The sequence below is a fragment of the Anomalospiza imberbis genome, chromosome 1, assembly GCF_031753505.1.
Source record: "Anomalospiza imberbis isolate Cuckoo-Finch-1a 21T00152 chromosome 1, ASM3175350v1, whole genome shotgun sequence".
Taxonomy (NCBI): Eukaryota; Metazoa; Chordata; class Aves; order Passeriformes; family Viduidae; genus Anomalospiza; species Anomalospiza imberbis.
In genome coordinates, this window is record NC_089681.1 from 22,231,257 (window position 1) to 22,255,103 (window position 23,847).

General features: G+C 39.4%; 1 protein-coding gene across 3 annotated transcripts in view; it reads left to right on the forward strand.

Moving 5' to 3' along the window:
- The first annotated feature begins 2,411 nt into the window (after positions 1–2,411).
- Positions 2,412–23,847, forward strand: part of STK3 (serine/threonine kinase 3) — a 133,527-nt gene continuing 112,091 nt past the window's right edge. Inside the window, exons 1-4 of one of the 3 annotated variants that reach the window (XM_068184134.1) lie at positions 2,412–2,434; positions 16,549–16,629; positions 17,078–17,206; positions 19,122–19,236. In XM_068184134.1, coding sequence (XP_068040235.1) covers positions 2,427–2,434; positions 16,549–16,629; positions 17,078–17,206; positions 19,122–19,236 — 333 coding nt within the window. In that variant the 5' untranslated portion in view covers positions 2,412–2,426. Of the gene's footprint in view, positions 2,435–9,105; positions 9,283–15,976; positions 16,123–16,548; positions 16,630–17,077; positions 17,207–19,121; positions 19,237–23,847 lie in introns of those variants that run through there. The other 2 variants (XM_068184125.1, XM_068184120.1) reach the window with 2 other exon arrangements.

Sequence of the window (23,847 nt, forward strand, 5' to 3'; positions counted from 1 at the left end):
AAATTTGTTTCCCTTGGGCCTGCATTTTCTTTAGCCAACACAACAGCTGCACCATGTGGAGATGAGCCACAAGAAGTGTAATAACACATGTTTGTGATTGCAGTATCAGCTTTGGCAGATTTCAGTGCAGAGGTCTTTAACTGCCTTCTATTAGAGAGCCAGCTTTGCAATATATACATTTTGCAAAGTAGTAGAATAATATATAGTTCTGTGTATTTCTTATACATGCTGGTACAGTAAAGCCAGAAAGGAACTGACTATTACTTATAGCTATAAATATTGTATTAAGTACAACCTTTTTCTTTTGTGTGTAAAAGTAGGAACAGAACAGAAGGATGGGTTAACTACAATAAAATCCCCCGAGGTTCCTGTGCTAGCTGTTACCCAGTCCTGCAACCATTCAAAATGTGCACGAACTCTGTTGTTTTAAAGCTGTAGTAAATTTAATCTCTCCAAGAAATTGCTGAATTCCTGAAAAATAATGCATAATCTTGTTTCAATGTGCTTTCTTCCCCTTCATTTCAGGAACAGGTGCCAAAAACTGGTCTTGTGTAGCCTAATGCAATATACTTTAGAACACAGTTTTGAAGACTTCTTTTGAGGCATTTAATTTAGAGCTTTTGAGTATCTCACACCCATCAAAATTATGTACTTGCTTTTGAAAGACCATTTTGAAAGGTCAAGAAAAATGCCAATAACATTTGAGTCAAGTGTTTATAATGTGATGTTCCTGTTACTTTATGTAAAATTAGTGCTGTATATATTTGTGGGTATACTAATACCGTTATGTGGTTTTAATCTTCTTACACATTTTCTCACTTAAAATTGCTATACCATTGCAATGCAAATTATACTTAGATATTGTAATGCATTAGCAGGCAATGCATATTATACAACATTGCATAAGTGTCCCTGTGACTAGGAACAGCAGATTTTCCCAGTGTCTAAAATTTCAGATGCTTAGTATCTATTCCACAATAAGGGGACCACTTCTACACTGTTTATCTTCTCTGACTGCATAATTTCTCATCTAATTAACCAATGATACATTATTAAGAGGTTATTTCAAATAAATGGTAGTGTCTAATATAATCTGTCTCCAATCTTGAGTTTTTCTCCATTCTCCTAGAAGATGAAATGGGCCAAGCATGGAAACACTAGTCAAGCAAAAATCTGCTTTTATATTCACACTCCCATGAGAAAATTAGACAGGACTCTCCTTTAAGGACTGATCCTTAAATATTTGAAAGAAATAATTTGAAAGACAGAATCTGCTGATGTAAACAGATTTTAGATCAGGTCCTAGAGACATTCTGCCTAGTTTGAACTGCACGGAGCAGTGATTTACTATCTATTGACCTTATTGAAGGAGAGACACAGCATATATTAAAACATGTGGTTTGGCTTTTTTACTCTGTTTCATCTTTTCCTTGTTTAACCTAGTATTCAAATTAGCACATCTATTTTAAAATTAGCTTTAAGGAATTTATACTGCATATTGTTAGTCTGGTAAGAGCAGCTTAATACCACCAGTATAACAAATTAGATCATGGAACTGCAGAAGAGCTCAAGGATGAAGCAATAAAAAATTTGTACCAGCCTGTTCAAGGTTACACAAAAACATTAAGCTCTCCCTTGTTTAGAAGACATTGAAATGTGATATACGAACACAGGAAAGTAAAAGAAGTAATGCCTTTAAATCTTAAAACCATTAGCAGTTTTATTCTGTAGGGATCTATGGGAGGAGATGGACTCCACCCTGAGGAAGATAAAAGACCTAAGTTTTCTCAACTGGAAGGAGTGATTCATGTTAGGTGGAAGTGGTATGCATGTAATATTCCTTATGTGGTAAATTAACTGTTTATATTAGGAAAGCTCCTAGCATATGGAATTGCTCTATTTTCCTCAGCTCTGAAAGAAAATCATGCCACCAAAACTTTTTTTCTTTTTGCTAACTCCAGCCTGGGTAAAAATGAGCTGTTTTGATGGCTGTTGATAAATTCTCTAGTGGTATTAAAGAAATCCATTAATCATCCACTAAGAAAATTATTTTTCAGGAAGGAATAGTGGAAAAAGCTTAGTTCTCAAATTTAATGGGGTTAATTAGCTCTCTAGATAGTAATTTCCTCTATGTTTTGCTGTGATTTTATAGCATTACCTATGTACACTTTAGTCTCTTCGAAGTCTTGTTTTCAGCAGAAAGTTCCCCTGCTCAGTAGTGAGAGCAGTTTAAGGACTCATCCTGGGTAGTGGTGAGGATGCCATAAAACTCTCCCTTATTGAACCAAACCATACCTGCTTAGAGGAGACTCAGAGGAGTGCATCGTACAAAGCCAGTTCTGTGAAAATTCATTATTTGCTGCTTTGTTTTTTCTTTAGCACACAGGCTGCTGTGGGGAAGGCTTCACACTGCTTTTAAGTGCAAAATGGGAATGTAAGTGCAAATTTTAACTTTTTTTTTGTTTAGATTTTCAATTTTTCCATGGATCCTTATCTTGTAATCAGACACATTACTTCATAGTCAGTCATGAAATGGCTGTTATGTCCCTGAACATTTTTTTGGTGAAGTTTTAGGACTGGAATTGTATTTAGGTTTTGGATTTTTTTTTCCAAGTGTGACTGTACATGTTATACAAGTAACTTATTTGGACTTGAATTATGATCTTCTGGCATGCTTTGGTCAGGAAAGTTGGAAAAAAGTAAGAAACTGAAATGTGGTTTCTGGATTGTAAAGCATTTAGATGAGTGATTCTTCCTCATAAAAACATTTGCTTTTTAATATTTATGAAGCAAGCTGGAGATGCACTTCAGAAATAAATAGGAAGGGTTTTACTAGAAACCCCAAAAGTCCATAACTGAATAAACTGTAAGTACTAAATGGCATTGTTTGTGCAGTGCTTAGTATTCACTATGTGCTTTCAGGTTGTTGAGTTCTCCTTATTTTTTTATTCTGTCGTTTGGCATCACACATATTGATACTTCTCTTCCAACACTTAGGTGAAAGGCCCACAAGGGCAAGGAAACTTCCCTCCTTTGAATCTGAAAGAATGGGTCTTGTTAGCCTCTTGAAATCTTTATCCCTAAAAATTGTAAAAAAAAAAAAAAAATCCTTATCTTCGCTAAATATTTCTGCCATGTATTATTCAAATTCTCAGCTCAGGAGCTAAAGGAAGATAGGAGAAAATCCAACCACCATGGTGGTGGAAGCCTTGGCCATAAGGCTGTGTGTACTCACACAGCTGAAGCTGCTTTCATGAAGTACTTGCTTCATCAAGTAATCATGATCCAATCTTTCTTTTGTTATTGATACTAGTTTCCACCCCAACTGCAGGCATGAAGGCTTGCTAGTTAAATGTTATTTATTCTCCAGGGTGTGAGCATACTTCTTTGCACACTGGAGAGCAGATGGTTGCTCTCAGAAAGAGAATGAATATTTTTGTGCAGAAGAGAATCCAGAGTAACCCTCACTATTACCACAACAACAGTAATTATTTTACAAACCAAAATGATTTTTTTTGACATTAATGCCAATCTGTAGATCCCATGAGCACAATCAATACAGCTGTAGTACAGACCAGAATATCTTCTGTGGTCAGCTGTAAATAGCAACTCTGTATCCATGGTTTATTTTTACCATAGTGTGCTATAATAGGAAAAATAGCAAATGGTAAGTCTATATATAGCCTGTTACCAAGACTGTGAGCTAAATGATTAGTCAACAGTAAAAGCCTAGCCTAATCAACAAATGGCTTTAGGTCCAGTAATAATATTTTGGATATCAAAATAATGTATACTAGGTAATGAGAGGAACTGCAGCAGTGCAGCTAGTATTTTATGGGTCTTTTATGGCTCTTTTTAATGTTAAGTAGGAATTTTGTGAATCATGCTGATTTTAACAGACTGAGTGTGGATAGCAGACTCTATATTGCTGTACTTATATCGTGTCGCAGTGTGCTGTCGTGGCGCGCTGGGCAGCGACAGCAGGGGCGCGACTTTCCCCCGCCATGAGCTCTGCTATTCCCAGTCATCGCTTGGTCCGGCGCAGGAACAGAAAACGACGACACGGGACTTGGGGTAGAACTGGATGGACTTATTAGGTCCATGATCGGGGACCCCAAGACAAAAGTTAGGGGGTCTGCAGAGGTCTTTATTGAGGGAGGGGTATAGGGCAACCAACCAATGAGTGCATGGCAGGGGAGGAGTCTAGGGCAGGACTAACATTCTATAAACCTGTCAGGGAGAGCAGGGGAGGGGGATAATACAAAGTAACAAATGGGGTATCGAATACTACAAGATAGACAAGGAACAGTCTGGAAAAAGGGGTAGGGATAGGGAGGATTGACAACTTGGAGGGAAGAAGTTAGGGAAGGGTTTGGGGAGATTGGCAACTCGGGAGGGGAAGAGATTAGGGAGGAGAATAGTGGGCAAACACAAATTTAAAGCAAAAACCACACCACAGTGATATTGCCTGACTTTTATTTTCTGCCTCTTTCTTTTGTTGGACCAGCAAAAATTAATTTTCCTTTTAGTGACATTAACTAACTATTAAATTGTGAATAGTTCAGGAAAGGAGACCCTCTGTCTCTCTGCCTTGTTCTTTATTCCTAAACTTACTTAAAAACCGACTATAGAGAAGTATAAACTTTATTCCAGACTTGAAAATATGATGTTCTTTTATATTTTATGTATAACTGTTTTATGACTGACAAGGTTAGGAAAGTATATAACAAATTCTTAGATAAGTCTCCAAGGTTACTTCACATTAGACATGATAGGTAGGAAGAAAATACAGGCAGAAGTCAGCTTTCCTTATCTTTTGTATAAACAAGCTGGTATTTCATTCAAGGCCTTTTCCTTAACTTTCGGCATACCAGATCACTATCAGGCAGTCACAGGGAGAGATATGCAAACATGTTGTTGTTGACTATTTATCTACTGAATTTATGAATTGGATTCCAAGGAAAGCAGGCTTCTGCATTCATTCCATCTTTGTGCTTGCCTGCTATCCCCTGCCTTTCTCCCCTTCACAGTAATTTGTGACTTACCTTACTAGTCTTAAACATGTTTCATGAAAAGTTGGAGGTCTGTAATTATAGTAAATTCCTATTTTTACAAAACTCAAGGGTAGAGGAGAGAATACCCTGCTTTTGGGGCAGTCTACCCCAGGGCAAAGGACAATTAAGGGAAACTCTGTCCTTACCTGGGTTTGGGCCCATGCTGTGGACTGGCCTGCAGCCTTCTCCTGTGAGCCAAACACCTTTTCCTGTGAGCTAATCTGCAGATGTAATGGAGGCACAGCATCCTTGTGACTGTGTGGGCTAATACCAGAGTGGGCCAAGGCATGGTGAGACACCAGTGATGTGGAGGGTTTTAGGGAGGATCAAGCTGGGGGCGTGCTTGGGGGTCTATATGGATTTTGTTGGTTTTGTGTGCCAAGCAGGTGCATGGAGCTACTGTGGGATGATAATTCCGCATCAAGGTAAAGAGCACTGAAGACCCTGTCTGTGTGAAAGAAATGGGAGCTACCATGGTGAAAGGGTAGAAAGCACATAGGAAAAAGAGCTGGCCTGTGAAAAGCACTACAGACATGATGAAGGACTAGGGGTATTTTCTTTGGGGAGTGTTCATGACAAGTATCTCTTGGAAAACACACTATTTATTAATTCTGCTGTTTTACAGTAGCATCATGTATTCATTACAATGAACTTTGTTTAAATGAGCCTTATTGAATACCTTCTGAAGAAAATGCTGCTTTTATTTGCTATCAAAGGAATGAGATAAGGTCCCTGCTATAACATAGGTAATTTATTTGCATGATGTTTATGAATGACTTTGAAGTATATATTTGTAATTTAAATCCCAACGTAAGTAATACCTGTTGGAAATGCAGACATGAGCTTCTCAAGTAATTTTTATTCTTCTTAGTGTTATTACAAACTATATACAACTGAGACAGGACTGATATCTTAGGACTTATTTTGTTCATATTTTTAGGGGCTTGAGAACTTCCTTTGTGGATGTTTATACAGCACCTAATAGTTGTCCATGTCATCATGTTTCCTGATTTCATTGCAGTATAAGCAATTATAATATATATTATTTTATCTGTTTACAAAACTGTATTATAATATGAAATAATTATAGCACTCAAAAATTAAGTATGGTCTTCATTCATTCTTTGGTCTAAGGAATTGTATTTGATGTTGATGCCAGTTCTGCAGAGAAGGGAGACCTAATTCAGGCAGATAAATTTGTAAAATGGATAAAATACTTAAGAAGAAAAAGAGTAATTCAGTTAGTTTGCTCCTACATTTTTAGGATTGTGCTATATTAAGCCTTTTCTTACTCAGCTGCCTTCTTAGTGTTAGTCCTGCTGTTGGAAGAAATCATGGGAATACTCATGCAGAGTGTCTGCTACTTCCTCATCTCCATCTTGTCTAGACAACAAAATCTCATAGTATATTCATGCCTCCAGAACATCTAGACTTCTCTTAACTGGGAACTCTGAATGAGGTAGGAGAACAGAGTGAATCTGTTTTCCCTTTCAAAGTTCCTTCTTTGCCAGTGGCTAGGTACTGTATTGTAATGAATACCAAATCAGTGTCACATTTCACAGCATGGTTCTCAAATTCATGTCACAGGGGAAAGGTGAGATAGTGTTATTTATTCCAATGTCACTGACTAAAAATACTGCTAGAAATTATAAGAGATGAATAAAGTGATCTTGAAAAATACTGTGGTATATACATTATCCTACCGATGTTTTATTTTCAGTTTAGATGTACTTAGAAAGATTTCTGGCAATTGTACAAGATGCAACTTAAATTTCTGTGAGAGAGGCATGGAATTAGTCCATACTTTTTTTTGGCACTGTCTGCCCCATTATGTAATATAGCCAGGCTACCTAACTTGTCCTCTTTCAGACATCTTGAGGTTTTTACACCCTTTTCCTTCTTCAGTGGCATAGATGGAGGACAGTCCGGCTTCACCTTCCTCAGTTACTGAGGAGTCAGGGTATTTTTTTGAAGTGGGCATGGTTTCAAATGAAATGAGAAAATTTCTAAATGTGCTATTTTTTGCTTGGAAAAAAAAATCTTTTGTTCTTGTCAACTGTTGTTTAAGGGAGAGGTAAAAGTGGTGGATTAGACTGTTTACCTTAAGTTTTCCAGAACATGAAATATATGTGTGAATGGGGAGAGGGAGCACTTCTTGGCTCTGTTTCTTTGTATTGCTGTTACAGCTATAATACAGTACCTGTATTTTATTTCTAAGAATCATTTTCCTTGCTTTAATGTGTAGTCTGTGGCACCTTTGGCTTGAGATGTGGGAGCAAAACCTGCCTCCTCTGAAATAACCTGGACAAAATACTGTCTTAAATATTTGTGTTAAAGGATGTGGAGACAACCTCTGCATTCCAAGAGTATTAAAGCCAAATAGGGATGTCAGACTTCCCTTCATTAGGTGAAATTGGTGAACTATAAATAATAATTGGTCAGTGGCTATAGCTAAATACCCTGTAGAACAAAGCTGGACACTGGCCACATGGTATTTGCTATCTGCCTGACCTCACCTGTCCTTGAACTGGAAAATGAGACGTGGGATTCCTCCTCACCACTTTCTGAGGCACTCATACCATACTCCATCTCAGGCATCAGGCCATCTGCTAGTTCCTTTTCCTTGGTGTTTTTTGGTTTTTTTTTTTTTTTTTTTTTGGCATATCCTACAAACTGCTGTTTATGCTATGGACACATCTGGCAGTACTGTTGGTAAGCCACTGTGGCTTGTGGGATGATGCTTGGAAGAGCTGTGCATTAATCTGTTGTGCAAAGGAAGATGTTCTATTGCAGTTTTTCCATGACTCAGAAAAACAAAGAAACCTAAAGGGTCATATGGTGGTGTGTGATTTGTTTTGTGGGTTCATTCAATATTGCCATTGTGCATTTGGCCCGACTACAGTGAGTCAACTGGGTTGGACTGACTCAAAGTAGAGAACTTGCACAACAGTAGGACTTCAGTCATTCTAAATTCCCTTGCTAGTGCACATCAAAGAGACGAAATTACGTATGGAGTGCAGATTTTTTATGAAGTGGGAGTGTAATACTTGTACATCTAAAATCACTTTGAAGTGGAACATGGGCATCTCAGTGTTTTTACGGAACTTGCCTAGGTGTTTTTCTACCCCGAACTTCCATTAGTTAGGCAAATAAACCTACTGTCAGGAAAGGATATAGAAGTTGGCTTGAGCACGTAAGCTTTTCTTGTATTGACTTGGCTGGATCTACTTGGATCCATCTGATTCAAGCACATAAACAGCAGAAAGTCGAAGTTGTAAGGTGGCGAAATTGCAGCTGTCACACGATGCTCTGGAGCCTGAAACCTGCTGCTTGAGGAGTTACGTGACAGCTGCCCGTGCTTCGCAGGGTAACTGCTGCGCTTGGCACCGCACACCCGAGAGCCAAGCGCCGGCACTTTTCACCTCAAGAGCTTTCCCGTGTCACCCGAGGCGGCTGCGGCGGGCAGCTCCGCCGTCCTGCCGTGACTGACCGCAAGCTTCACCTCAGCGCTGTTCGGCAGCCGGCTGCCCACGAAGGCCTGGACTGTCTGAGCAGGGGCCGGGCGCCGCTGCCTCGCCCGGCGCACACAGGCGGTGAAACGCTCGGCCGCCCGGCAGCGCTGCCCCGAGGCCACGGGGTGGCCGCGGGGGAAGAGCCGCCCTGAGGCGGCGGTGCTGCCCTAGGCTACCCTTGCCCGGCGGCGCAGCGCCCAGAGCCGGGGGACGAAGCGCGGGGGCGGAACGGCGCCGCGGGGGTGCCGGTTCGCACGGCCCGGCTCGCAGGGACGCCCCGCGGCGGGGCGGGTTCCGCGGGCGGACTACACCTCCCGGCGAGCCCCGCGGGCCGCAGCCGCGCGGGGCATGCCGGGAGCTCGGCAGCGCCGTGGCCTCCATGATCTTCTCCTCCCGCCGGCGCGGCAGCGCCCGCTTGTCTCGCGGTGGGCGGGGCTTTCTCGCAGCCGCCGCTCTGAGCGACGTCCACGCCACCCTATCAGCGCCGGCTGTAGCGCGGCCGTAGCCAATGAGCGGCGCGGGGGGGCGGGCCCCCGCCGCGGCCGGAGGTAGCGGTAGTGGCGGCAGCCGGAGCGCGGCCGTGGGCGAGCGTGGGCTCTGTGTTGACGGGCAGTGTGATCGCTCGGGGGCTGTGCGGGTCCGGTGGGGCCCGGGGCTCGGTCATCGGCCCTGGGGGGCCGCGGCGGCGACGGCATGGAGCAGGCAGCGCCCAAGAGGTAAGGACCCTCCTCGGCGGCCCCTTCCCTGCCCGGGAGCGGTGGCACGGCCGGGGTGAGGCCTCGGTCCCGGGGTCTGTGAGGGGCAGTGGGACAGGCACGGCGCTGAGCCTTGCTTAGCGGCCGGAGGGCTCCGTCACTGGGGAAGGGTCTTCTGTACGGTGGATGCCCCGAAGTACACCCTCCAGTAAATGCCCCGGCGGAGACGAATCCTTGGGGGCTGCTGGAGTTAACAACATTTTTAACGTGAAGTGAGGGAAACTTGGTCGCCGAGCAGAGTTCTCTCTGCCCTGAGGGTCTCTCACTCGATGCTTCAGGTCTGTGGCAGGAGCACACATGAGTAGTTCTCGTTTCACGTTGCAAAGTGTCCTTGTGCTCTGCTGCTGGAGGGTTGGATGCTTGTGGGGGTGGGCGTTGCATAGTTGCAATTGCAAATCAGGGAGTGGGAAGAGGCAAAACCCAGGAATATTCCCACAGTAGATGTATTTTCTCAAATATATAGGCTATCAGGTCATTATTAGTGTGCACGTTTTTAAAAATAATTTATCATTTGACTTCTTAGTGCATAAAATAATTTTGCTTTGTGTTACATTTAAGTTTAATCATATATTTCAATTGGAAGAAGATATAGTCGTACAATACAGAGACTGTAGCTATGTGGTGTACAGAATGTAGTTATATGGTTTACATCTATATATACTGTCTTTGAGCTCTGATTTTACTTTTGCTTCCTGATAATGAAAAATCTAGGGACTACACAATATAAATTTGTGATGAAGGATGTTAGATAAGTTTTTGCATTAATCTTTGAAACCTGTACATTCCCCATTTAGAAAAAAAAAATCTTTAAAAGCAGCTTCCTGTAGGATGATAAGCCTTGAGAAGAATGTAGTCTTAAACATCTGATGACTTCTCCAATAACACATCAAGTGACAGTACCTGCTGTGGAAAACTTTGAAAAAGAATTGGTTTGTAGTTGCTATCTAGGGTGGTTTTAGCAGGCAGTGGAATAAGAAGGGACAGGCCTATGCTGTGCTTTCAGGCTGACAGTGCTGCAAATCTCAAATGAAGGAAGCAGGACAGGCACCAGCAAAAATTTAGGAGAAGAAATGGGAATGTCTGGGGAGTAATCAATGTCTCCAGCAGCAGTGGAAACCTTGGGAACTGGTGGTATAAGAGGACTGAAAATCAAAATCTGAAGTTAGCATGACCTGCCAGATGTTTTGGGGAAGATGTGGCATTTGCTGTGGCTTTATTGCCTAGCTGGAGGTATGTGTCTGGCCTAATGGAAACTAAGAGATGTTTAAATCTTTGGATTAGGTCAGAAAGAACTAGATGTGGGAATGTCTAAACTCTGGCATGTTTTTATATTTCACATGGGTTTTGAAGCTTATTTCTGGAAATTTGTGATGAGAACTCAGATTTGTTTCTTTAGTGGAAGGAAAAATTTGAACTCAGTAGGATATTAACTCAGGTTATTGCTTATGATTTGAAGAAAATTTTTCATCGCTGTGCATAATATCTCTTTTATTGGTAGTTTTGTACAGTTTCCCAATTGTTGGAGTCTCAACTATTCTAGGCCACCCCCTTTTTCTGCAAGTCCAGAAGAAATGCAGATTATTTTTTGTGTGGTAAATTTTTGGTGCTGTCCTTGGATGCAGTAGTGGTGTGAAATGGACTGTGTTTACTTGGCAAAACAGATGTGAACGCTAGAATTCTTTACTTTGGTGCCTGTTGTTTGCAGGAGCAGTTACTGAGAGGGATCTATTGGCATCATATCTGTGGTGCAAGACACCCATTTACAGGTAGCAGGAATTTCATATGTACAATAAAAAGCTGCATGGATGTCCTAGAATCCCAGTGTTGCCTCACAGGTATAGGGCACTTTTATCTGCACTTCCTTGTAGAGAAGCACACAATGCAATTGCCTTTTGCATAAATCTGTAATACAGCCCTTCAGAAAGCAGCAATGATGTTGCCCAAGTGGCATTCTAGGCCACTGTGACTTTTCAATTGAAGTGCTGTCAAAATAATTCACTTTTTTCCTTTGACTAATGCACTGCAATGGTAACATCAGACTTTTAAGGTAGACTCCTTTTCAGAATATTTTAAACTTTAGAAATAATTTAGAGTAGATATTCTGATTTTATGCTGAACAATTAGTGCAGTAGTTGACCCAGTGTTTTCTTGCATCTTGAATCTTTCATTGTACTTTAGATGTGCTTTACAGTTTTTTCTCTCACTAGAAAAGAGATGTGCTCTTGAAATAGTTACAAAATTTGCCTCTTAGTGGTGTAATTTTCCTTTGTTGTTATGGTTTTGTTTTTCTGTATCCCTGGCAAGCTCACATGTGAGGATACAGGTTGCATACAAGGCAAAAACAAAGGAGTTATTGACAGAATTTTCTCAAGTACATAGGTTTTAATCTTGCCCATCTCCTGCATGCTGCTGCCAAATAAAAGGCTGCTTAACAAGCATGGGAAGTGTTAATGAAGGTTTTCCAGTCCTTTCTTTAAACTTCAGTTTAATGTTCACTGAAAACCACAACTTTTCAGGTTTTGTGGGAAGACGAAGAACTTGTTCTTAGAATATGAACTGTTTGTGAAAAAGGTGTTTTTTAAAGTCTGTGTCAGCGGACATATTGGCAATTGTCAAGTTCCTCCTGAAAACAGTGAGACAAAAATGTTTGGGCTTTATTGGCAGAATGCTAAATGTGCGTACACAGCACAGTGGTGTAAACTGTCTTAGTCTTGTTTCTACTTGTGTGAGTGCTGTGAAGCAGAGCAAATGTCTCAAGGCTTCCACGTGCCACCTCTACTTCAGATGACTGCAGTGATTGCTCCTACTACCTTCTCTTTTAATATATCAGTATAATTGGTCCCAGCCATTCTTTTTAAATGTTTCAATGTGTTAGTTCTTCTGCACAATAAACCGCATATATTCATGTTTCTTGGAGCAGCTGTCCAGTTTTTTTGTACCTCATGACAGTAATTGATGGCTTTCTATTCTTTATTCCAGCTTTATTTTGATTTTTGAACTTTTGGGGATTTTTTTATCACTACCTCTGTAGCACATCACCAATTTATTTTGTGAAATCTATATATAATGACTATAGGGTACTGTAGTCATACTTTTTTTCTTTCATTTTTGGGGAGGAAATCTATTGCTCTTGCATATTGCAGTTCAAGTTTTTCTGATCTTTATGCTGTGATTGAGTGCCTCCTAGGTTTTCCTTTTCTAGAGTTTTGCTGATGTACTCAATGGCAAATAAGATTCTGGTCAGAATAGGAATTAATGTTTTCTCGTATGAACTGGATTTATAAAAGTATAATTATTTGCTAGGATGTATTTTCCTTGTTAAGAGACTAGGTGTTATGTGGAAAGTCCAACTTTCTTGGAACAAGAAAATCGTTTTCACAGGTCTTTCCCAGAAGTGTAGTTTAGTTAATCCTTCTGGTTTAAGGAGCAGCTTCCCTTCTGGAAGACCTCTAAAATAGCTCATAATCACTACCCGATAATTTAGATTCTAGAGAAAAAAAGTAACCCAGAACAAATTTCTGTCCAGGTTTTATACTGTACTTCTCTGCATCTCCTTTGGACTTTCTCATTATGGATATATATATATATATATACATACATATACGCACACATATGGCACTTGCATGCTTTGGCCAGAGGAAAGCAGTGCCTGGATTTGCTGATTTATTTGTTCTGTTTTCAATGCTTGTGTTATGAAAGTAGAGGATCAGTGTGGGAGAGAGGAACGAGACACATTGTTTTTCTCTCCTATTGTTCTTGTGCCCTTTGTCTCTTCATTTTTGCCTCCTACCCCCTCTTCACTTTGCCCCCTTTCCCCTGCCATTAAAATCTGATGCTGAAGTCTTAGATGTGTTTCTCTGCCCAAAGGTTGTTGCTTGCTTTGAAGCAACAAGATCCTATATTTAGTCTCTTCTTGTATTCTGCTTGGTGCTTTGCAGCCAGTTACACCGGTCTCCACCTTCTTCCTTGTTTCTCCCGGAGTTTTTGTCAATGCTGTCTTCACTGCAGCCCTTCAGGGTATATTGCCTGATGTTCTGCAGTTCAAGAGCTGAATATTCTATTTAAACATCCAGAAACAGAAATCATTAGAATGTCTGAGTCATTAGGATTTTTCGTTGGTTCAAAGAACTGTGGTGTTGACACTATCACTCGAACGCCCGGCCCAGCATCTATACTGTTACAGTGCTTGTGAAGGAGCAGGAGGTGCTTGGAGCGGGTATTTGGTGATGACATTCCTGAGGCCACTTACCTTTCTCACTGGAAATAGGTTTTGTATTAAGCTACCTTAGCGTTAAGTGTGATTTGGTCTTGTAACATGTTTGTCAGAGTTGGATAATATGAAAATAATTTTAAAACTACAGAATGCTTATTTTTTTAATCTTGGTTGCTTCTCAAGTACTCCAGATAATGTTATTTGACAATGACTTTGGTTTTGATCAGTCTATGGCTGTTGGTGATTATTTCACTAACTCTTCTCAAGCACTCACAATGCCTTAGTGTTAATGGTGCTGTTGGAACCCTTTTGGTATGGATTTTTTTGTTTTTTCTTCTTTCTCATTTTAGCAGGCATTACTTTTCCAATGAGCAGGTGGAAGTGTTCTCTTTGTGGGCATCTCCAGTCAGGGATACTGTGTGCTTTCTCTTTTCTTGTTGTTACTAAAATGTTCAGTCTCTCTGCGTTTCTGTTTACTACATCTTTTGTTACACCGCTCCTTGACTGAGAGACTCAGCTAAAGGTTAAGCTTTTTATTTTTCAGGGCTCTGCTTATATTATAAACATACTGTACATGGGGTTTTTTGGTGGCAAGAAGGAGATGATGGCAACAACTTATTCTTGAATGCAGTCTTTAAGGCTGCATATAATCTGTTCAGAGAGGAAAAACATTTAGAACAAAGAAGTAAAATGAATGATTTATTACTTTAATACCTACCAGCAAAATATTTTTTCCTCTTTGATTTGTCTCAACATATGCTTTTTCAATAATGAAATACGTGCTTTTCTTCAAGGTATAAATTCTGTCTTTCTGCTTTCTAGTGTCTAGTTTCTTTCTAGTGTCTTTCTAGTTTCACACTCAGAGTGAAAAAGAAAACAGTTTTGTTCTTGTAGGGCAGTTTTGCAGATATTATTTAGTTTTTTTAATTTGAATTTTTTTGCTGTTTTTCTTCATGTTGATGAGTTGTGCCTTTCCTTTGCCTTGAAGATTTTTATTTTCCGTAAAGACAGACTTTCCAGCTTCTTGACTGTTTGTAGCAAACAGCATGGTCTTTATTGTAGTTAGTGCGTCTTTCCTTACTGATTGTGGATGCTTTTTGTGTTCATGTAATTGCTACATCTGTGAAATTGTTCTTTGATGTATAAATGTGTGCATGCTTGTCCCTTCTCCTTGTCTCGCTTCCCTTGTTTAACACCAATCCATATGACTTGTGTGCTTTTATAGTTACTTTAAATTCTTTGCTGTTACTTAGATGGTTGGCAATTACAAATGGATTTTTGACTCACGAGTTCCCTCATTGGTCAGTGTGGTGATTTCAGTTCGAAACCAGGCAGAAACACTAATTTCGTGTAGTGGTTTTGTGTTGTAGATGTCGGTACTTACCACAGTTTTGGTTTGCTAATTTAAGACTTTTTTTAATGTCGAGATTTTTTTATCTAATGCACTACAGAATGTGGGGGGTTTGGTGTTGGCTAATCACTAATACACTCACTTTCTGTTGTGAGGTAGGATTAGGAGAAAGGCAAAGCAGGCTCAAAACTTTAAAGGGTACAAAAGAGAATTTTATTAAAAGTAATTAGAAGGACAAAAAGAAGGTAGTAAGGTTTTAATCTTTAACATGTGTGTTTCACAAAAGCATGTTTAGTTTTTCAGTAGTTTAAAAGATTGTTAGTTACACAAAAAAATCACTTCCCTAATTTTCCTCTCATTCTAAACTATAACACTCAGTCACTTTAATTTTTATTGATTTTGTGTATCACAGAATTGCATCTCCTAATATTAGGGGTTTTTTTTTCAGATTGCTGTTTTTCCAATATTAAGATTTGTCAATCTTTTTGTCCATGCCCTCCTTTCTTCCCCTATTTATTTCTAAAAAGTGTTGTGGGATAACTTACTTTACGTAAGTTCTCCATGATCTGCTGTTCTTCAAAGTTTCCTTTTTTTTTTTCCCCTTTTCCTCCTCCTGCATATGGAATACATTGACTATATTTAACACTACAGCACCAGATTTTCTTCAGCTCTTTTTCTTCTTTATTAGTACCCTTGGCTGTCATGTAGAGTCACCTTGTTACTTCAGTCTTGCAGCAGAATTCCCTATAACTTTACGGTGAAGGATTTACGTGTTGCAGCCACCAATCCCTGCTGCAATGTGTGTGTGGTTGTATTTTCCTGTGCTGTGTTCAGTGTTAGCTCTAGTGCAAACTTGCAGCCAAGCTGTGTTTTGAGATTTGCCAGGAGTCTGCGGGCCTGGATAGCTGGGAATGCTAGATACCAGGGAAAGGCTAGGACTGCTTGTAGAGGACAACAAATGGTGGTAAAAGGGGGTTGAAAGTGCTGGAAGAAATCATAGGGTTTGAGTGATTTGAGACTGTGTGCGAGAGAACTGAGGGCAAATATGGTGGTGTTATGTAATTAGAGATTTCGTTGCATTCTTGTCCCTATGTGCATTTGCAAAGATGCAAGAGAAGCTGCCCCAACAGCTCTTACAGTACTCAGCTTTTGGAATTTCAGTCTTCTGCTGCTACCTGGGAAGTGCTACCATATGCTCTCAGAATCATCTTGAATTCAGAATTCTGCTTTTAATGAGGTCATTCACTGGCTGATGAGGGGTGCAATTTAGAAACTGAATACTTCATGTGGGTGAAGGATTGGTTGATAAATAAAGAACAGTGTGGCATCCTTTAAGCAGTAATGGGCATGTGTTTGCATGCTGACTGTTTTTTGAGGGAAGGTAAACTTTCCTGTATTCCTTGTCTGTTTCCATTTCAGCAAAGGAAGTAGCTTGAAGAGTGAATTGGTCCCATGCTGCTTTGAATTGAGCTAACATTAATGGGAAAGTGATAATGACAAAAATTGTCATAACTTTATTTTGTTGCTGTTACATATTAAGTATTTTGTTATCATTGGAATATATTTTTCTTTGTAATAATTTATTCTCTCTGCTGGCTTGTGTGAAAATTTGCTTGAGTTCTTTCTCCCCCCCAAAAATAAGTAACTTTTGTCTTTCTTTTAGCAAACTGAAAAAGCTAAGTGAAGATAGTTTAACTAAGCAGCCTGAAGAAGTCTTTGATGTTCTGGAGAAGCTTGGTGAAGGGTAAGTACAGCTATTTACAGGGGCATAGGATCAGAGGGAAACAATAAGTAAAGCATATGTTGGAATATTAAGTTACAGGGAGAGTTACTGTAAATGTCCTAAGGAATGCCTCTATAGACAAGTTTTACTACTATAGCAAGTGCATGCATTAGTAGATTTCTACACTTTCCCTTATATATTTATGCATTTTTGATGTCTGTTGTTAACACAGCAGATGTACTTGCACCTGTAATGGAATTAGAAAACTCTAAATCTTGACAAAAATTTCTGCAGTCTTGACAAAGCATTCTTCTGTCTTTCCTGAGATCCTGGTAGAACTGTTTTTTTTGCAGCCTGAAGAACGCTCAAACTTCTGCATGAGCATGTGGCTTCTGTGACTTTTTGTGCATAATGGAAATCAGGAGCAGTTTGCCTTGTCTTTTTTAAAAAAATTGTCTCTTAATTTTAGGTCTTATGGTAGTGTGTTTAAAGCAATACACAAAGAATCTGGACAAGTTGTAGCAATTAAACAGGTCCCTGTGGAGTCGGATCTTCAAGAAATAATTAAAGAAATCTCTATAATGCAACAATGTGACAGGTAGGTGTGATGTTCTGTTCCCTTTCTAAGAGTCTATGTGAAAATGTATTTGTAATTGTGAAAATAGCTGAAATATAAGCAGCTGCCAACTTTTTAATGGAAAGTAAATTGTCCAACATAGACTTTTTAATTAAAGGAACCACTTTGTGGACCTCCTTCTTTCCTTATTTTGGGTTGAAGGAAGTACAAATAGTGTACATAACAGAAACTGTTGAAAGAATAATTACTGGCCTCTGCTTAGAATTCTCCATGCTTCCTTCACTTTACTTGCACTGTTAAGGCCAAAGGTTACTGTTTCCTTTAAATGTCTTGGGCTTTGTGAAATTCTGAGTCTACCTGTTTCAGAAGATTGATAAAGATGTTTCTAGCAGAAGATGAATGGCTAGCAGTTAACTTCCAGAAGAATATTCTCTTGGATGCCTTTTTTCCATGGGAAAATCCCTTTCAAAAAGTAAACAGTCTTGTAAAAGTGCTGGTGGATTGTTACCTTACACTTGTTCACAGATCTTAGGATTGCAGATGTTGTAGAAGAGGAAGCTTTAGTGCAAGGATGCAAAAATTACTTTGCTATTTCTGTTGTCTATGGAGTTTTGGGCTCTTCAAAATGAAATTTATTAGTGTCAGTCTTTAGGCAAATATGAACAGTGTTTTGAGATTGCACAGCACTTGATGTTTTGAAAAGATCATCTTGTCCTGATTGATAATAATACCCACTTGTTGCTGGGAATACTGGCATAGTATAAATCTGGTAAGAGATGGTCACAAAAATCAGTGGGTTTTCTTTAGAAGTAATACAGCCTTCCTCACTTCATGAATTTATAAGGAGCAAGATCAATGTGTCATGCTAGTAAATGGTAGACATTTGGACTAATTAGGAGACTGACCCACCTTTCATTCTGAAAAGGCAAATTCATTTAGTGCTAACAGTTGCTCTTAAATGAAATAGTTTTTTGATAGTGTTGACTTGTCTTTTTGTAAAGATAGTATCACAGCCCTCTCTTCTTCTAATATCAGTTGTCTATATGAAGAATGTTGCTGGCAGAAATGCTGATCCTAAAATACAGTTCCTTGCTCCAAAACAAAATGGTGTTTGATTCTACCCCATAATGTAGGTGTTCTGAAACCACTATCTGAAATCTCAGTATCTCACTTCCTGACTTTGTGGGAGATAGGTGGCAATCGAACTGTAGCCTTCTTTGTTTAAGTTCCTGCAAAAAACCCCACCCCAAACCTTCAGTCTTTTATTTCCCTACATACACCATCTAATAACTTATGAAGGAAGATCCTTTTTATGTTTACCACTTCTGTTTCTGCCTTTCTTTTGCAAGTGACTCCAAGGAAGTATTGTGTCAAGTGACAAACTGATGAGTAGCAAAGCAATACGTTCTGTTTGTGACAATATTATCACTTCATATGAGATGCTTCAGTATGAAAAGTATTTGCAAAGCCAGCAGGCTTCAAACCAGCACTAGATTCTCTTTAATAAGAAAGTCTAGTCCTGTGCTTGAAATAAATTCATTCTTGCAAAACTGGGAAACCATGGTTGAGTTTCCATGTGATTTTGCTCTGGAGAGAAGAAAACAAGGCAGTCTTTCTAAGAAGAGAAACAGTCAAGGGAGGCCTTAGAGGAGGGAAAAACAAAGCTTTTTATCAGATGACTGATGTTTGGGAAAACTGTGTTTGTATTTGAAGATTGCAGGAAACTTATATACATAGTAGTGCTTGTATAATTTTGTTAATTAATCTTAATTTACTTGTAAAAGACCTCGGTTAAGCTAATTACAGATTTAAAATGTATTTGGTTGCACTTTCTCTTTAGCTGTGTCAAACAGTAGTTTTTAACAACAGTTAAAAACTGATTTTTTTTCTTCTTCTAAGAATTAATCTATTTATCTAACTTTTTTTTTCCATTTAGTCCTTATGTTGTCAAGTACTATGGCAGCTACTTTAAGAACACAGATCTATGGATTGTTATGGAATATTGTGGAGCTGGCTCTGTTTCAGACATAATTAGACTGCGTAATAAGACGGTGAGTTGTTTTTTTTTTTTTTAATATATATAGCAGTTCATAAAATCAACTTGTGAATTATGATTGGAAGCCAGAAAAAAAGCTAGAGTTAAAAGACAAGATCTTGGCTGATGCCAAGGGGCCTATCTGTGCCTTGGTTCCCAGGAAACAAGCTCATGCAGTTGCTGACTGTCTCTGTGCATTCCTCTGTCACCAGCAGAAGCAAATGCATTTTGAAATACAAAGATCTTGCTTTGTAGAAGGCAAAACTGTGGCTTCTTTCCCCAACCCCTTCCACCTTACAGTCTGTCAGCAGCCACTTGGCAGCTGCATAGTTTATAAACAGGGGTAAAATTGTCTCGCTCTCACTCAGTAATTAGGGAGCATGAGAAGTAACTGGCATTACTCAAGGAAGGAGAAGGGGAAGAGATGCCAACTAAGGAATGTGAGAGGAAACCAAAATGAGGATTGTATGGAAGTGTCTTCATGGATTTATAACAGCAGTAATATAGAGGAAGCCTGTAGGAAGCAGGTATTGCTTGTTCTAATTAAGAAATAGCTTCTCTGAAAAGTGTTTTGTTGTAGGTGTCAAGCAACCTTGAATTCCTTTGAGTCCATTGTTTTCAGTAATGGTCTGTAACATAAAAATACAAGAGGTACTTTTTTTTACCAGCAAGTACTCTGGGGTGGCACTACTTGCTGGGCTTCACATTTTGTAAAAACTCACTGAAATGTTCCTTGCACCTTACTTGGGAGCAGAGGTGGAAAGTAAAGGAGAGAAAAGCAATACTTGGAAAACAAGACATAAAAGAAAATGGAATCAGGTTTATTAGGAAGTGGAGGTGATGTCAAGACTAAAGGGAGACCCTTTGGGAAAGGTGGCTTGTATCAGGGCTTCTGTAATGTTGAAGTGATGGGGAAAAGCCAAAACCAATGTGAGATTGCTGGAGTTATGCAGTCTTCAAAACTGGTGTTCTTGCTGTTGTATATTATCCGAGGATCAGTAGCTCCAGTAAGAAGTGTCACAAGCTACTCCAGAACTTAAAAAACCAAAACAAACCATAACCCATTTAAAACAGAATTTAGAAAAAAAAAAAAAGGAGCAAACTTGTTTGTGCATTGATAGAATTTTTATTTTAAAAAATGTGTACATATGGATGTGTGTGTACTTATATAAAATCAGGCTATCTAGTTTTTCTTACATCTGTTGTAGGATATTGACATAGTAGATATATTAAAGATTTGAGGGGAAGGGACATTGGAGTCTTGGAGCAAGTGCATACTGATGATCAGACAGACTACATCTTCTACTGCTGTTTGTTAAGGTCGATATGATTAAACAGGATGAATTCTATTTTAAGCCACAGAATAATCAGTAAATGCATAGATACCAATGATAAAGCTTTTGTAAAGGCAAGTCATGGAGTGCATGGCTAGTAGAGTTCTGTGAAGGAGTTGGTAAGGACACAATTAATGCTGGCTGGTGTAAAGTTGGTTGGATGTGCTGAAATCTTTATGGACAGACTTCCACACCAAAGGCTCTTGAAGCAAATACAGCTGTAATTGGGAGTAAATGGGAAGTTCTGTCACAGGTGGGTAATTGTTTTAAGTATAAGAAAGATGGTGTTTTGGCCTACTGTATGGATTTGTGCTATCCTGTTTCATAAAGAGGGCAGAAATACTGATGAGAGAGGTTATATTCCTAGTGGTAGAAACTGGCGAAGACTTGAAAGGCTTTGTGGTACTGAGAAAATAAGCACAACTAATAGTCAAGAAATGCATTCAGCTTGGTGAGGAAGGCAAAGTCTTTATATTCGGGTTTATGAGCACTTGAGCTTAACTTTTAGTAACAATTGAATAAGTAAAGTGGTTGTCAGAGATTACATTGGTACCAAGGACACAGCAGAACTATGGAAGTTAAGGAGGGTAACAAGGGTGATCAGAAGTAAAGACTACATCTCTAGAAGCAGATACCCAGATGCATTTGGATATTTCTGTGATGGGAAGAGGTACATTGAGGGAGAGACATGGGGAAAGGTTTTGAAAACCATGCACAGTGCCAGGAAAGTAAGATGTGGATATCTTGCTGTTTATTAGAAAACAAGAGATCACTTGTCACAGTAGATGCAAAGCAAAAATTTTTTCTTTGCACATGATGATTAGAGTCACAGTATAGTTACAGAAGTTCTCGTGGGTGCTGAGACTTGATTTTCAAAAGGCAACTAAATAAGACTGGGAAAAAATGACTGTGCACTCAAATAGGTAATGACTGGAGCGGGAAGTTTGTCTTCTTCAGATCTCTGGGAAGGTGAAGCAGAAAACTATCACAGTTTACTTGGCATGTACTTACATTCAGGCAAGCTACCAGGCTGGACAGAATTTTCATCGTTGTGTAGAATAGGGAGTGTTCTAGTGCCTATAACAAAAAAATAAGCAGAGCAAACTCCTCAATTTCTTGATTGCTATGCCTCTGTCGTGCAAGTTTTGGAAGATTTAGGCAGAGGCTTTGGATGTGTATAAATTTTCTTGCTCTTTGTGGAACAGTGGCCTGATCATTCAAACTGTGTGAGATGGGAAGCTTGTGATTATTACTGGAATGAGGCTGCTTAAACTACTTGAGCATTCTGTTGATGACCTTACATTTTATTATTTTATTTATTTATTCATTCTTTCTTTAAATGGAAATAAGAAATTGTTTTGTAATAAGAAAAGAAATATATTCACTTGCAAACAAGGAGAGAGTTGTTTCTTATTTTATCAGAATATTTACTGAATATGGTCAGACACATAGAGTTATGTATTCTGTAACTTTCCAAAATTGTCAAATGAAGACTGTGGCTGGGCCAAGGAAAAGTTTATTTCCTGCTTCTTCATATTTGAGGAAAAGAAATGGAGAAAGTTGAAGTAAGAACCCTTTAGTGCAGTGGCCATTAGGATTATCATTTGAACGTGATCTTAAAGGTCTCTTCCAACTTAAATGATTGTAGGATCATTATTAAGTCAAGTCATAGGAAAAGGTAGATTTCTCCTCCTCTTTGGGGAGGAAATGTTAATATGTATTTACCATTGTTGCTTGTCTCTAAAACTAAGAATTTGTTGATCATTTTCTGTTTTTATGGTTTCCCTACTTTTTCAAAAATTGTGTTTGTCTAGAAAGTGAACAGCACTGGACTTTTTTCCACTGTTCTGGTCAACCAAAACCAAGGGAAATGGAATCCAAAGTTAGGGTATTTTTTAGTGACTGTTTGGAGCCTATTCATATGGAGAAGTTTTCAGCTTAGCAAGAGCAGGCTGTTGTCCAAGAGGCCCGAGCCATTAATTTGAAGTTAAATGGACTCTCGAAATTCTGCCTGGAGTCATCTAGTATGCCAGGCAGATCAGCAGCACTTCAGGAAATCCATGGTACTTGTTAGCACCTTGGGGTGTGGTGTTACATCAGTCCTGGACAACAAAGCTTAGATCCACTTTTGTCTACTTCTCTCAGAGACTGGTTTGGGAGGTACACGGATCTTATGCATTCTAACTGTGGGTTGCTGCCAGAAAGGGCAGTTCTGCTGTGGTCCTCTAACCTGACTGATGTGTTCCTCCTGCCTTTTCCATGCCTCAGATGCAGTGATTGTCTGTGGCTGCAGGGTGATCTTTGATGAGCTTGATGATATAATGGGGGAGCTTCCTCTCTGTTCTGTCCTCCCCACCCCCTCATGAGCTAACTCTGGGGTTATTGTGGATGCACAGTGGCTTGATCTGATGCAAGGAATGAGCAGTGCGGAAAGGGAAGGAAGAGCATGTATGAGACTTGACTTTCAGTGTCAATAGATGAGATAATTACAGTGTGAAGCAACACTCACTGGCTGCTCTTAACATAGGGGAATATATTTACACACAATGAACCTTGTCTCTCTGATGATTATTGAGGATGCTTTTGCTCATCCACTGATCATGATTAAGTCATTCTAATCCTGACTCTTTGGGGACCAAATTCAACTGACTGAAACATACCAGGTAGTGGCTATGTTGTAGGTTTATTAGACAAACCTGTCTTATTTGGGCAGTATTGTAAGTAACAAGAGTAGGAATGGATAGCTGCGCAGGTACTGTGCAGTTGGGCCCAGAGATTGTGCATTTTGTATCTAAAATTACTTCCTTTGCATGCGGGTTTATCAGTTACATATAAAATGCCTCATGTACTCTTAATGATTAGCTTCTGCCATGTTTTCTTAGCTAATTTCTTTCTTCCATGCGTTTAAGCTCCACTAATTCAAGTGAATAGTGTATCCAAATCTCTGGAAGCTGTATTTAAATGTCCTACTGGATTTGCTTTCTCTGTATATTACCATGGGGATCCAGGGTAGATATTTTGTTATCTGGGCTAAAGGCATTTTGCTCATAAGGATGTTGTTTTGCAGTTTTAAGCAGTTATGTTTCTCAGTAATTTCATTGTTAAAATATTTCCAATTTGTAGGCCTTTGCTTCACTGAAGTTCATATGATTATTAGCTGTAAAGAAGCTGTCTAGGGCCTAGTACCTCTTGTGTTTTTTAAGTAGTGTCTATTGCAGTATAACTTCCTCTGTTGAACCCACGTGGATTAATTAATACCCAGACAGTCCATACACAAAGACTGAAATTCCTTC